General features: G+C 42.5%; 1 protein-coding gene across 4 annotated transcripts in view; it reads left to right on the forward strand.

The window, feature by feature from the left end:
* The first annotated feature begins 1,234 nt into the window (after positions 1–1,234).
* The window catches only part of MYO5B (myosin VB), a 297,420-nt gene continuing 282,621 nt past the window's right edge, over positions 1,235–16,033 (forward strand). For 3 of the 4 annotated variants that reach the window (XM_026714934.2, XM_087927513.1, XM_026714943.2), the window contains exon 1: positions 1,236–1,649. In XM_026714934.2, the coding sequence (XP_026570719.2) occupies positions 1,623–1,649 (27 nt within the window). In that variant the 5' untranslated portion in view covers positions 1,236–1,622. Of the gene's footprint in view, positions 1,650–16,033 lie in introns of all 4 variants that reach the window. The other variant, XM_087927512.1, reaches the window with a different exon arrangement.

The raw sequence follows: 16,033 nt of genomic DNA on the forward strand, positions 1-16,033 counted from the left end.
TCTGACATTCATGAAACACCTCCTGTACATACAACTGAGGCCAAACTATGTTTTTTCTTCTTTCGTTTGCCTAGAAATCTTTCAAAACTTGTGGGAATGTCTCATTTATGTACAGAAGTACTATCTGTCCTATTGTCATCCAAAGAAGAGGGAGAGGCTCCTTCCTTCCTTCCTTCCTTCCTTCCTTCCTTCCTTCCACCTTTCTCTCTTTCCTTTCTCTCTCCTTCTTTCCCCACCTTTCTTCCTTTCCTTTCCCTTCCCACTCTTCTTCCTTTCTTCCTTTCTCTCCCGTTTCTCCCTCCCCTCTTCTTCCCTTCTTTTTTTTCATCCATTTATTTCTTTTCCTCCCCTTCCCCACCCATTTACTTTCCTTTTCTCCCCCCCCCTCTCTTTCCATTAGATCAGATGGTAAAATTGTCTGACAGACCCTTCCAGGGGAGTTTTTAAAAGAATCATGAAAAGAGAAAGCAGCTTTCTCAACCTGGCACCCTCCAACGGGTGGGCTTGGCATCTCCCTTGCCAAGAAGAATTGTGGGAATTGGGACCACCTGGAGACCCCTCTGACCTTGCCAGAGCTCCTAATGTTCCCCCAGAAGGACAAAGGGGGGGTTTCTCCAGGGACTTCAGGATGCCTTCTTAGGGTAATAGGTAGAAACTCAGGGCTTGCCATCTTTGGGATCCTGGCTAGGAAAAGAGGAATGAGGGGAAAAAAAAGATGGGACCAGGGGTCAGGATGCGTCTCTCCACTCCGGAGCGCCCCGCTTTCCCCAGCATTTCGCATGCTTTATTGATAAAAAAGATTGCCAACTCTGTTATTCTGTTCTGTTTTGTTCTGTTTTATATAAGAAATTTGCCGCGCTTCCTCCGGACCTTCTGGAGAAGCGAAGATGGCTGGTGATGAAGCCGCCGTTTTGCCCGGGAAGTTAAAGGAAAAGGGAGCATCGCAGCGCTCGAGGCGTGAAGAGCCGAAGGGTTCCCCCCGCCGCTCCTCCCCGAGGGCATAAAGCCGGCCCCCCTCAGCTCGGCCAGGCGCCACCGTCGTGAGGGGGCGGCCGGCCGGACGGCGCGGCGCGCACTTGCTTCCCGGGCTCGGCCGGCAGAGGGCGAGCCGTGCCCGCGGGCTTGCCCGGCTCTCCCACCTGCGCCAACCAGGCGAGCGCGCAGGGAAGCGGAACCGGGCGGCCGCCTCCCCTCCCCGCCGAGCCCCAGCGCCGCCTCCCCTACCTGGCGACGAGGGAGCGGCGCCCGACTCCGCCCGCCCGCCCGCCCGCCTCGCCGGGCAGCGGCTGCTCCTCTCTCTCTCTCTCTCCTCACCTTCCGCCTGCCGCTCGCTCTTCGCCGGCCGTTGGGTAAATAAGTCGGGGCCGAGGCCGGGCAAAGGTCGCGCGCGGGGGCCCTTTTCCGAGGAGCGCGCCGGCCGTCGGACCTGCATCGCCCGCCGGGGCCCGTCTGGATTCCCACTACTATCCCCGCCGCCGCCGCCGCCAACACGCAACGCCTGGACGGCCGCTTTTCAGGCTCGCCTTGCATGCTTCGGAGTTGCCTCCGGACTTTTCCTCGGGGCGCCACAGCGCCGCGCTCGGCTTTGCGCCCTTTCGGCTTTGCGCCTCGCCGGCCAGGACATGTCGGTGACGGAGCTCTACAGCAAGGTAAAAGGGAAGGGAAGGGAAGGGAAGGGCGGGAGGCTCGGGCCGGGGCTCCCTGGATCTCCTCGTCCTCCGTCTCCTTTCCCTTTCCCCGGAGCCGCCCGCGGTTTCCCTTTCGCGGCCGGTTGAGTTTGTTCCTGAAGAGGGCAAGTCCGCCTCGCCCGCCCGCTCAGCCGCTTCAGGGCAGCCCCGGCTGGAAAGGCTCAGGGGAAAAAAATATCGCTCTTGTTCCCATTTTCCTGAGGGGGAAAACTGAGGCGTGGGTGAGGGGAGGGGGTCGTGAGGGGAGGGGGAGAGATCCAGCAGGCAGGGGGGTCCTGCTGAACTTGGACCCTCCTTTGTGGCGCTTCCAAAAGCTGCTCTGCGTCCTTTCGGGCTCCAGGGTGGTTGTGAGAATGGAGCCGCCTGAGCCGCGAGTTTCCGAAATCCGGGGTTGGGGGGGGGGGGGGGGGTGCAGGTGCGGCTCCTACCAAGGCTGATCTCCAGCCTCGGAGGGCTATCCCGGCTCTTCCCACCCCAAAGCGCCTCCTTCTTTCCAGGGCTTCCCCCCCCCCCCCTTGCTTGCTTCGCCTTCCAACTTCTTGGCTAGGAAGTGGCGGATTCCGGCGGTGGAGCCCGAGTGGAGGGATGAGAGTCCCGAGTCGCCCTCCTGCCGCCGGGAATCCCGCCTCCCCTCGCCCCTTCTGGCTCTCGGGGACACTTTCCGGCTGCCAGCACTTGGCGGTTTTGCAGGGCATCCACTTCGTGCGGATGAGCCTGTGACCTCCCAGCCTAAGTTCCCACGTTACACCTGGATCCTTCCAGGTTCAGCCCCAGGACGCAACCCCCCCCAATCCCCCAACCGTCAGGAAATGGAATTCTGGGAATTGCAGTCCCAACTCATCCTGAGGGTGGCAGGTGAGACTCTCCTAAAGTGATTTTAGCATTTAGAATAGAATGAGCTTGGAACTTGGAAGGGGACCTTGGAGGTCTTCTAGACCAGCCCAGGGCCACCTGAACAGCATTATGGGCCCTGGGCAAAACAGTGTACTGGGGCCCCTACGACAACTACTCACAGGAATTAAAAATGTAAATGGTCAATAAAATTAAACACATATTTGCATGTTAGTATCAATTTAAAAATGCAGTAAAATGTAGTAAATATGTTGCTGTATTTATATGACACAAGGTGCATTGAAGGGTTAACATACACAGATTAGTAAGGGGCCCCTATGCTCGTGGGGCCCACAGGCAAATGCCCATCAGGCCCATGTGTTAAAACAGCCCTGATCCAGCTCCATGCTCAAGCAGGAAAATGTGCACTATTTTTAGATAAGTGACTGTCTAGATTCTTCTTCAAAACCTCCAGTGATGGAGCACCCACGATTTCTGAAGGCGAGATGTTTCACTAGTTAATTGTCCTCGCGGTTAGAAAGTTTCCTCTTAATTCCAGGTTGCTTCTCTCCTTGATTAGTTTCCACCCCTTGTTTCTTGTCTTGCCTTCTGGTGCTTTGGAGAATAACTCGACCCCCTTTTCTTTGTGGCAGCCCCACAAATACTGGAATACTGCTATCGTGTCGCCCCCAATTCTTCTTTTCTTTAGACCATCCAAACCCAAATCCTGCAGCCGTTCTTCCAATGTTTTAGCCTCCAGGCCTTAGTTGCCCTTCTCTGAACTTTTTCCAAAGTTTAGAGAAGATTGATGATGATCAAAGGTTCCTTTTGAAAGAGAGATTGCTCCTTTGAAATCGGAGGTTTGCTGTGGGCCCGGGACCTCCAGAAGCGAGCTTTCAGTTTTCTCCATAGCGGCTGGGCCAGAAGAACTTTGGAGGTGCAATGTACGTTTATAACTTTCTCCTCCCATCCTCTCCGAATTAGTGGTTCACCTATATTTGAGTTCCTTTCCTCTGCTTTTGCTTAGAATTGCTGAAAAACAGCAGCTCAAGTGATCGTTGTTATTATTTAGATGTAAAGATAGCCACCCACTCCAGTTGACTGCGGGTGGCTTACAAAATAAAACAGCAATTAAAACAATTACACTCATAAACAAAATTGTTCCTTTGAAAAGCATCCCTAAAACTGGAAGTTAAGCAGTTCCTAAAGATAAATGCAATGATAAAGTGTCTTTTTTTCCCCTCTCGCTCTATCAGTTCTGCTTGTAACAAGTAATTACCTAGCCAGTTAAACTGTGGCTTGTCCGTGCTACTTTCCATAGAATTGGGTGCAGAGAAGGAAGTGGATTTTGATTGCTTTATTGCCTTTTAAGTTCTTGTTGCTTAAGTTGGGAGGGTTTTCCTTTGACAGTTGAAATATGTGGTCCTAATTAACTCCCTTTGTCTAGCCAAGGTGCAAAGTACTTTTTTTTTTTTTTTTGCAGGTAGAAACCAAACAAAAGAGCCAATTTTGTCACTTGGTTAAGTTAACCAGGCTAGAAAGCAAGAGATCATGAGTTCAAGTCCCACCTCCGTCTTGAAAGCCGGCTGGGTGACTTTGAGCCAGTCATTCTCTCTCAGACCAACTCACCACACAGGGTTGTTGTGGGGAAAATAGGAAGAGAAAAAAATAGTCCCCGCTGCCTTAAGAAAGTTCAAAACATTCTCAAAGATCCATCTCATCCTGGGAACCCTTTTTTTTTGAACTATTACAATCTAGCAGATGGTACAGGATAATAAAAACAAGGACAAATAGGCTGAAAAACAGCTTCTATCCCAGGGCAGTAGCTCTTTTGAATTCTGCTGTATAGTGCAGTATTGGTGCGGTGACAGAGGTTTTCAGTTCAATGTGTGGAGTGTGAAGGATGTGTGTTTTTGTTTATTTTCATGGTCATGAGGTGCACTGAAGATGGTGTTTGATTTAGGTGCAATGACAATAAAGTAAACTCACTTGACAATAAAGTAAACTAACTAACTAAGAGGAGGGGATGTTCACTTCCCTGAGTTATTTGTAAAAAATAATAAATAAAAGTTCAAGCTGGCAAATGCAATTTCTGAATAAGGTGTTCCTTCTTATTAAAGCCAGTAGAAAAATCCAGCTCTCCTTCTGCCTTTGATGGCTGATTGTTCTGCAGTGTTGCTGCTACTGCTTCTCCAGGACTTTTAAAAGAACAGGACACCACCCAGTTCCCTGTTCTTGTTCAGGAACCTGGGAAATTGTAGGATACAGGGTAGTCCTCGACTTACAACAGTTCCCTTAGTGACCATTCGAAGTTACAACTGAAAACAGTGACCTTTACGACCATTTTTCACACTTATGACCGTTGCAGCATCCCCATGGTCTCGTGATTTACATGTGGATGCTTGACAACTCACTCACATTTATGACGGTTGCAGGGTCACTTTTTTGTGACCTTCTGACAACAAAAGTCAACGGGGAAGCCAGATTCACCTAACAACGCTGTTACTAATTTAACAACTGCAGTGATTCACTTAACAGATGTGACAAGAAAAGGTCATAAAATGGGGCAAAACTCACTTCACAAATTTCTCACTTAGCAACATAAATTTGGGGCTCAGTTGTGGTGGTAAGTTGAGGACTACCTGTACTCATCCAAGCACCAGTAACAGCGTAGTATACTTTATTTATTTATTTGTTTAATTTATTTTATTTGTCAAGCATGCATGAGAAAACAAGTATACGTATGAACGTAACATATAAACATATAAGTATAAACAGGTATCAGTATATGCATCATAAATGAGTATGACTGAATGGCAACAGTAGGACAGGGACGGTGGGCACGCTGGTGCGCTTATGCACGCCCCCTTACAGACCTCTCAGGAATGGAGTGAGGCCCACGGTAAACAGTTTGAGATTGAAGTTTTGGGGGTTTGAGGATGTAACAACAGAGTCAGGTAGTGAGTTCCAGGCATTGACCTCTCTGTTGCTGAGGTCGTATTTCGAGTTTGGAGCGGTTTACTTTGAGTTTATATCTGTTGTTTGCCCGTGTGTTACTGCAGTTGAAGCTGAAGTAGTCGTTGACAGGTAGGATGTTGTAGCAGACAATTTTGTGTATTAAGCTTAGATCAGACCATAGGCGGCGTAGTTCTAGGTTGTCCAGGTCCAAAATTTCAAGCCCGGTAGCATAAGGTGTTCTATTGCTAGCAGAGGAGTGGAGTACTCTTCTCGTGAAAGACCTCTGGACTCGCTCAATTGTATTAATGTCCGTTATACAGTGTGGATTCCAGGCAGGTGAACCTTGTTGGTGGCTGTGGCAGCGGGGCTGCCTGTTTGCAGATATAAAATTCTACCACCAGGATTAATGTGAACTGGGGTCGTTACACCATCTGCTTTGTCTTTATGAAGGGAAGATCTAGGTTCAAATGCAGTTTGTTCATAGAGAGAAAATTCTTTATGGACACATAGAATAATATACATAGAAATCGTAAAGAGATTCTTGCTCATAAAGAATCCAGCTTGTTCATAAAGCTTTCAAAAAGAAACTGGGCCATCCTTTATTGGAAATGGTATGAGGTCTCCTGCTCGAGCAGGGGGTTGGACTAGAAGACCTCCGAGGTCCCTTCCAATTCTACTGTTCATACTGTTCATAAAATGCATGGAGCGTTTAGTGCAATTTTACTTTTGCTTTGGCTACCAAAGAGGGACTACAGAGAGTTCTTGACTGGTGACCAAGATTTGAGACCTGAATTTCTTTTGATAAGCAAGGTGGCTATTAAGCGAGTTGCACCTGGATCTTTTTTTGCCACTGTTATTAAGTGAATCACTGCAGCTGTTAAGTGAATCATGCAGTCAGTAAGCAAATCCTGCTTCCCCCATTGGCTTCGTTTGTTGGAAACCAGCTGAGAACATCTCAGTGCCAGGACGCTACAACCATTGTAAATAGATGCCAGTTACCAATCACCCGAATTCTGATCCTGTCACTGTGGGGATGCTATGACAGTCATAAGTGCGAGGATCAGTTGCAAGTGACTTAATTTTCAGTGCCATTGTAACTTCAAAATGGTCACTAAATGAATGTATGTTGAGGAGTATTGTAGTCTTCATATAATGTTCCCAATGTCCTTGGAGGACAAAAAGACTATAAATTGAAAATAGGAGAGAAAACTCCAGCAGCATTTCTTGCCCTTTCATGAAAAATGACATTCATATTAAAAAGATATCGCAATAATATGAAAAAAGCATATTACACATAATGTATATTAAAATTGTAATAAATATGATTTAATATATTACAGACGTACTGTATTCATACTAGAGAGAGAATATTTCCTAATACATTTTAAACTTGGCTGGAGCTCATTCTGAAAAATTGGGCTGCCCAGATCTGGAATTCCTCATGTCATGAGTGGTTGTACATTATGATTAACCACGGTTAATGCACCCCTGCTTTCTGAATTAAACTGATTGCCTGGATTTGTCTAACATACCGAACCACAAATTAAAAGGCAAAACTTCATTTGGGATAAGTTTTAACCCTTGGTGACTTGATGAGGATTGACGTTAATTATTATGGTTAAATTTACATCCCAGTTTTATTTTGGCATAATTTTCTTTGCTTTATTTTGGCATAATTTTCTCCTATTTTCTGCCCAATTACAACCCTGTGAGGTTGTTGTTGGGTCTGTGAGGTCCACCTAGCCAAAGAGGACTAGAACTCACAATCTCTCAATTTCTATTCCGCCAAAGTTACCATTACACAAAATAACGTTTCATGCATTTACAGTACTTTATGGAAATTTCCCGTAATTTATTAAAACAGTTCTTTCCAATCTGGCTCTCTCCAGGGATATTTGGACTACAACTTCCATTTATGGCTTACCTCAACAATTTAAAAAAATGACTATTAATACCTGAAAAGAAAGAATAAGGAAAACTTAGGACTGTGGGCTAAAGTACAAAGTAATTAAAAAAAAAACTTGGCGGGCAGGACAAAGCATTTTTAACCATTAAAACAGCACAAAGTTCTCACCTGACATATTTTCACATCCATGTAAAATGACACAGACATTTTGAAAATCTATAGTAGTATTCTGTCTTGCAGTGTCTATAATAAAGTATAATTAAAGCAGCATTAGTATTTTCGGTGCCTGTTCACAAAAATGATTGTTGTGTTTACTTTGTAAGTTTCAAGATCTGTACAGAAACATCAGAAAGTCCTCTATGCATTTTATTGCTTTTAGGTTTTTAGCTAGGATAATTTTTAAACCCTGTTGTGCCAATATATTCTGTAGTCATCTACAAAAATAATATTTCATGCATTTCAAAATGTGGTCTCTGTCTGATAAACACCTTTACTTTAAAAAAACACACACCTTAATTTCTTACAAATGTCAGCAAGCTCTTTCAGTATAATTCCAGGCATGGTTACTATGATGTAAACATTTACAGATTTATTCTCACGTCAGTCTCTTGAAGACTGCAGACTCAGTTAATTCTGTTGTGCCATGCTAACGTTGCATTTCCTTGGAATTCCCTGAAGAAGTAGCCTACATACACCAACTTGGAGGAATTTAAAGATTAATATACAATTGAAACTGGATGTTTTTCTGCTGAGATCGTTAGACAAACAGCTGGAAAAAAGACACGGAACTTTGGTTTTACCTATGATAATTTCAGCAAGATTGTTATTTGTGCAAAGGTTGATTTGGCATCAACCACAATAGAGAAATAGTCGGTAAAGATGATGAAACCTACAGAGGTGGCTAAATTGACTTCCTTGATTAGAGAAAACACAATATCCATGTTTATTGCTGACTAGAAACCTTTATAGACTTTTTTCATAAAATGGAAAAAAATGAACTTAGGGTGTATATGGTTTGGATGATTAAAACAAAGACGTGACAGAAAAAGAGAGGTTTTTTTTTTTAATAACCATAGAGCAAGAGGTAATTTATACATTTCTATTTATACCATAATAGCTATAAATTGCTCTCTGTCTGTCTGTCTGCTATCTGTCTGTTTGTCTGTAGACACATAGAATAGAAAGCAGAGTTATACATATGTATAAATTTATGTATGAACGTAAGTAAATGGAATTCCTTGAAGTCTCCAGTACTTCAAAATAATGTGGCTGTGGTCCAAAATGAATGGACTTTTTCCCTCTAGAATTCTGGTACCACATGATCATTGCTAAGAATTCTGGGAATTGAAGTCCAGCCATATGAAGGGTGCCCAGGTTGGAGGATGTGTTCTTTGTTCATGTTTCCTAGGGTGTGAGTGAGACTCGTGAAACTGAGGACAAATTTTCCCTTTTGGAAAATGTGAATGAAAGAATTTTAGCTAAACTCTAGCTCACTGTTTCTCAAGGTGTATGGGCTAGGGGATTTTGGGAATTGAAGTCCACTCATATTAAAGTTGCTTTGATGGCAGGCATTTGTTTTCCCAAATAGTACAGAATTGTACCAACACACTTGTCAACTTTTAATTACTCAGAGAGTAATTAGGACTGCAGAAAAAACAATTACTACCAACCTGCCTTCAATTGAGAACCTGTATACTGCACGAGTCAAAAAGAGGGCTGTGAAAATATTTACCTCTCATATCCTGGACATAAATTGTTTCAACTCCTTCCCTCAAAACGACACTACAGAGCACTGCACACCAGAACAACTAGACACGAGGACAGTTTTTCCCTGAACGTCATCAGTCTGCTAAACAAATAATTCCCTCAACGCTGTCCAACTATTTACAAAGTCTGCATTACTGTTACTATTAATCCTCCCATTCTTGCTTTCACCCATCTCCTCCCACTTATGACTGTAACCTTGTCACTTGTATCCTAACGATTTTTATTGACCATTTCCTTGTATGACTTGATTGCTGATTGTACCCTATGACTACTATGAAGTGTTACACCTTATGATTCTTGACGAATGTATCTTTTCTTTTATGTACACTGAGAGCAGGAGTGTAGCAGCAGAAAAGAGTCTCTGTGGCGCAGTGGTTAGAGTGCAGTACTGCAAGCTACTTCTGCAGCCAGCTGCCTACAGTTTGGCAGTTCAGATCCCATGAGGCTCAAGGTTGACTCAGCTTTCCAACCTTCTGAGGTGGGTAAAATGAGGACCCAAATTGTTGGGGGCAATATGCTGACTCTGTAAACCGCTTAGAGAGGGCTGTAAAGCACTCTAAAGCGGTAGATAAGTCTAAGTGCTGTTGCTATACGCACCAAGACAAATTCCTTCTGTGTCCAATCCCACTTGGCCAATAAAGAATTTTGTTCTATTCTTTTAATCTCCTCCTCCGCCTTGTCAGAATTCCTGTGCATTTAAATGCTTTTCCTTTCTCATGTCACCGGAATGGCACAGGGCAACGCTAAGAGTTCCTTTTGCGGTAGGAAAGGCAGAGAAGAGATCCTGCACACCTGTACAGAAGTTAGTGCACTGCTGTTCAGGAGGGAAGGGCTGAACATGGGTGGATCAGGCCCTCATAAAATTATGCTTTATGAATAACAGAGGTGACCCAGCAACTGGAACATTTGCAAACCTAAAATAAAGAGACCTTGTCTTTTACAATGGAAAAAAAATGGGCTTTTGGTGTGAATAGAGAAAACATTTCTGCTGCATGTAGCAGCAAGAATAAACAGGGCCACGTGGAAGAGTTGAGAGGCCCCTCTCAAATTTGTGCTCATAATTGTTCTCAAGAAAATCAGAAGCTGCTTCTTTCTGTTTATTTTCATTTTTTTTATTTATTTTTTTGCATTTTTGGCTTTGTCTCGTTCTGTTTCAATGTCTAAAATGAGTGCGATCGAAGTAGATACAGTCAAGAGATCCCCAAAATTATTGGCCATTCGCAGTGAAGATGATCGTGTTGGACCCCTATTTGGTTCAGTTTCAAGTGGGGAGAAAGACAGTGGAAATATGGGGGTTGATTTGGAAAGATGGTTTAATGATGAAGCAGAACCACATGGATGGTTCTGGGTAGCTGACCACATGGAGTTGAGGGTGGGAGGTATTTATACCTTCTCTTGGGCTTTGCCCTTGAGCTTCCTGTTCCTGTGCAAGAACATGTATTCTATTGGCTGTTGTAGGGGTTATGTAGGGGTCATAGCTGACTCTGTAGGTTGTCTGAGCTAAGTTTGGTTGAAGCCCGGAGGGTGATGTAATGTCCCCAGGAGATTGTGCAATGTGGTGAGCTCTGCTGCTAGATGGTTAATCCCATGATGTCCTGAGGGGTCATGTCTTAATCCCATCATCCTGGAGCTGGAGGTCTTTTGTTTTGTTAGATAGGATGGCCCAATCTTTCTCAATGGGCACAAAAATTTGCTGGGGGCTACTAAGAAAGACTTGGGGACTGCTTTCTGTCTCCAAGAGCATGTTTCTGTATTTCTCCTTTAGGGAAATATAATAGTCTGCCTGTCAACTCAAAATATTTCTATGGTCTTTTTAGAATTGCCAACAGAAAGGGAGAAGGGAAAGGGGTTTTGAAAGACCACTGCGGTAGCTTGGAAATCAAAAGTGCATTCCATAAATAGTTTTTCAAAGATAGTAACTAGGTGACTGAAGTTTCTGCCGTGCAAAATTCTAACTGGAGAGCAAGATTGATGACTCTTAGCTATGGATGTGTCCCATTGGAGAATAGGAATTACAATACACCCAGGGGGTGGGGGGAAAACCAGGGTCAAGGGTGACAATGAATGATGTGTCTCAGAGTCGGCTACACCCAGGCAGTACCAGACATGTTAACTCCCAATAAATCCTTTTGAAGTTTTGGAAGTTTGGCTCGAAACTCATGATTTAATTGGGGTAACTGCCGGAATCCTGACGCTGCCTTTTTCATATTCTTCCAGGAGAGGGCGGGTGTCAGAGTATATTCATGAACTGGAATAGAGCTTGGTAACAAGGTCAGACAAGAATAGGCATAGCAACTAAATCAGCCAATGAGGACTGATTGGAAACTGAAACTAGAAGTAGCCTAGATGTGACTCTTTATTGAGCTCTGCAGCTTGGTAGCTATGTTAAGCTCAGAGTCTGTCAATTGAAAATGAAACTGCTTCTTTGCTGTGAATAATGCTTGCCTGCTGAACTAAAGTGAAACTGATGTCTGTTTCTGAGCTCCTGAGTTGCTACTGAAGTTACTTGCAACATGTTTCTGTCTGAGTTTGCTCCATGTTGGAGAAATCTACAACTGGTTTGTAAAATCTACTTATTATGTTTATAAAGATGTTAAATAAAGCGTCCGCCATCTGTATTTATTTTTCTGGCACTGAATTAACGCTGCAAAACTCTGAATAGGGGGTCTTCCCACAATTGGAAATCTGGCTTCCAACTGTGGGCCATTGTCTTCCTGAATGTTGGGCCTTTGAATGATTTGAATTCTCCTTTTTGTGTTTACCACTTCCCCTGGGAAGGCTTTGCTTTCTGATCACAACCAGTTCTGAATGTGAGACATCACAGCTTGTATTTATTTTCAGATGAGGGATTTTCCATGTCCTCGACGTACGACCTATAATTGAGCCCAGCATTTCTGTTGCTAAGCAAGGCAGCTCTTAACTGAATTTTGCCCCATTTTATGACCTTTCCTGCCACAGTTGTTAACTGAACCGCTGCAGTTGCTAAGTTAGTAACACAGCTGTTAAGTGAATCTGGCTTCCCTGTTGACTTCGCTTGTCAGAAGGTCACAAAAGGGGATCCCATGGCCCCAGGATCCTACAACCGTCATAAATATGAGTCAGTGGCCAAATGTCTGCATTTTGATCACGTGACCACTAGGGAGCCGCAATTGTGTGAAAAATGGTCGCGGGTCACTTTTTTCAGTGAGTTGTTAACTCTGAATGTTCACTAAGCGAATAGTTGCAAGTCGAGGATTACCTGTATCAGTGTTATGCCTGAAGAAAATTCTGTGTATCTTGAAAACGTGTTTCTTCCTGCATTAACCTCTTGTGTAACTTTTGATGATTTGATCTAGAATGAACAGAATTATGAATATACTTATCAATATAGGGAGCCTCTGTGGGGCAGTGGTAAGAGTGCAGTACTGCAAGCTACTTCAATTTGGCAGTTCAAATCCCACCAGGCTCAAGCAAGGTTGACTCAGCCTTCCATCCTTCCGAGGTGGGTAAAATGAGGACCCAGATTGTTTGGGACAAGAGGCTGATTCTGTAAATCGCTTAGAGAGGGCTGTAAAGAAGTACAAAGTAGTATATAAGTCTAAGTGCTATTGCTATACTGATCTAGCTTGATACCTGTGCTTCGCTACGAAACGATGTGGTTTGGCTTGGTATTTGGAGAGGAAAATAAGGGGGAATTCTGCTTCTGCCTATCAGCATCCATCGGTATTTATTTATCCATCGGTATTTATCCTGTCAGTGTGTGAGAGAGTTGAGGGCAGTTTGGAAACTGAAACAGTATTTGCTGTGTGAGCAAGAAGGAGACACCAAGGAGCCTGGGCGTGGCTTAGCTCACCTGTTTTGTTCTAAAGCTGCTTGCTGCTGTGAAACTGAAACTCCTCTCCTCTGCTTGTGTTTTGAATTTGGAAGAGATTTCTTTTCAGGTGGGGTGGGGGAGTAGAACTTAGCACCAGAGCGTGTTAATAATAATAATATAGGAAATACTAATGCTCTGATGGTCATTTCGAAAAATCCTTTCTTAGTGAGCATCTAGAAGCCAAGAGGAACATACATGGCAAATTGCAAGTCTGTAGGCTTGATGGTTCTGGAGATTTTGTGATGATGCGTGAGTGGTATTGTTGTCCCCAATTAGGGTCTGAGCCTGGTGCCAAAGCCAATGAGAGACTCCAGACACGAGGTGGAGGTTTTCTGACTGCTTTTTATTGGAGTACTCCAAGGAAAAGGGCTCCTGGTCAAAATGCCAAGAACAAAGGATTGAGTGAGTTTTATACATTTTCACTAAAGGAGAAGGTGGGACAAAGTGAAATAATAAGAAATTATCATCTAATAAACATTTTAGTAATAATTCTACAATTTGTTCTATTGGTTTCTAGCTGTCCCTATTTCCAAATCTTGGCTAATGAATGCCCTAGGAATTATCTAATACACATTTGATTTGCTGCAGGCCTAACTTTTAGCTGAGGTCTGCAAGTTGGCTAAGTCATGTTGCTTTTATCAGCTTTCCAATTAGCCAGGATTGTTACAAGATTTACACATGTTTATCTCCTGTGGATAAACATTCTTTGTTCTTGCCAGACAGACTCCACAATTACAGGCTTCCTGATTTATATGCCATGATCTGGCTTTATTTTAGCAGATGGCCCATCAGCATTTCACTTATATATATATATAGATTGCTAAAAATGTGCATCTGTTGAGCTGCAGAAATACAGGACTGCTAAACTTTGACTTATGACCACGATTGGGACCAGAATTTCTATTGTTAAGCAAGGTGGTGGTTAAGTGAGTTGTTCCTAATTTTATTACCTGTTTTGCCAGGATTGATAAGTGAATCACAGCAGTTGTTTAACGAATCCCACAGTTATTAAGCAAATCCGGTTTCCCCCATTGATTTATCAGAAGCCAGCTGGAAAGTTTCCAAATGGCGATCACATGACCTTGGGATCATGTGACCCTGGGACACTGCAGCCATTATAAATATGTGCCGGTTCCTGAATTTTGATCACACGACAGTAAGGCTGCTGCGATGGTTGTAAGTGCGAGGATCTGTTCTAAGTTCCTTTTTTCAATGTCATTGTAATTTCAACTGGTTGCTGAATGAATGGTTATATACAATGAATGCTTTTAATGTGTGTGTTGGTTGGTGTCTGCAGCTTTATGATTTCTCCTGCAGCTCTTGGCATTTTTGGAAAGGATTTTGGAAGTAGAGAGAGATTTGTCAATCCTGAATTTTCTAGTTCTCAGTGAATGAATCTTTTTTTAAAAAAATATTCTCTTTTACTGATAGTTCAAATACTGTATATTGATAACACTAGTCTCTATAGGTAACTTGTTCATGCTAAAAAATCTGGTCTTTCAAGGCACTTATGGAATATCAGTGACTAGATGAAAACCAGGACAAATTAGGACTGACGGTTGAAACAGTATATACAGTGATATAAAAATAACCTTTGGCTGACAATTTACAAAATGTATTACAATCTTCATCTCTGCTATTCTGTAATTCTGAATGTGCACCAACATTTTCTTTTAAAAAAAAAACTATTTTTTAAAACATTAGGGCAAATAATTTACAAAGTATACAACTTTAGTTCATGCAGAGATTTCTTACACCTTCTATTAAGACTTTATGATTGCAGCTTTATCAAATTATATACCTGGCTTGCCCTATACATACATAAAATAAAATATACATGGTAAGCAAACATTTGCAAAAAAAAGTTCATGAACTCAATTTGTCAAAAATTTGACCATATTAACATGTCTATAAACAGTGTTTTAATAGGTTTAAAAGACATTAAGGCAATAGTATTTGAAGTAACAAACCATAAGTAGTACTTTTTTTAAATGTAATAAGACAGATTGATGGCCCCAGCAAAAAGTTAAGTTTTAAGTATAAAATTCACCATTTTGAATCTTTAATCTTTAATTTGTGTAGATGTATACAAAAGTGTACCACTGTATAGCTACATCTACACAGATCGTTCCAAAAAAAATCTAGGTTCTAAGTAGCCATAAGGTAGGTCCGTCGTAACTTTGAACAGTGGCTAAGTCTCTGTGATCATAAGTCAAGGATTACCTGTACCATCGGATCAAAGGCAAAATAAATTGTTTCCAGATTTGGGTGTGTGTCTGTACTGCTATATTTACATAAAGAAAAAAAAAAGGATTAGTGTGCCTAAAACTAGTGATATGTAATTCAAGTATTTTAAAATAACAGCTCTAATTTTCACATTGGCGGAAGAGTGGTTTTAAAAGTGTTTTTAAGTGTCTTCAACTAAAGTCTGCACCTTTTCTTCACCCACAAATATTCCAGCTAATGATATATTAAGGTACTTGCAAAGAAATTGTAAGCACCTGGAATGTTTTTTCCACCAACCTTAAATGCATTATGCTGTAGAGCATAAATTCAATTCAACTTTTTATCCTGACCTGGACTGTAAGTGTTTCCACTTGGTTTCTCTCCACTAACTTTTAAGGCAAGTAAGATACCAAAATTATTATTTTAATAACTTCTATCAAGGATAATGTGTTTGATAGGAAAGAGTTCCTTCTGGGTGACTGTAATTTTGAATACAGGGTAGTTATTAGTACTGCCTTCAATGATCATGTGATGTATTCAAATCTTGAGTCTATCCAATATTACCGTAATAGGTGTCCTTTTTCCTGCCTGCTGTTTAGTTACAAATCAGGGTTTTATTGCTTGGTTATGGGTGCAAGAATGCAAAGTGTGAAAAAAAAATGACAGGTGTGTTAAGTATATCATCTAAGTGTACCATATATTTACTTAGAAATTTTGTAATCAAGAGGATTTTGCATTTTGTGAATAGTAATGTCTACAAACTGTAATTAAATTATGAACACTAGTTGTTATTTCAATTAAATA

This window comes from Pseudonaja textilis, chromosome 2 (assembly GCF_049901715.1).
Source record: "Pseudonaja textilis isolate UNSWEBS1 chromosome 2, rPseTex1.2, whole genome shotgun sequence".
NCBI classification, from domain to species: domain Eukaryota; kingdom Metazoa; phylum Chordata; class Lepidosauria; order Squamata; family Elapidae; genus Pseudonaja; species Pseudonaja textilis.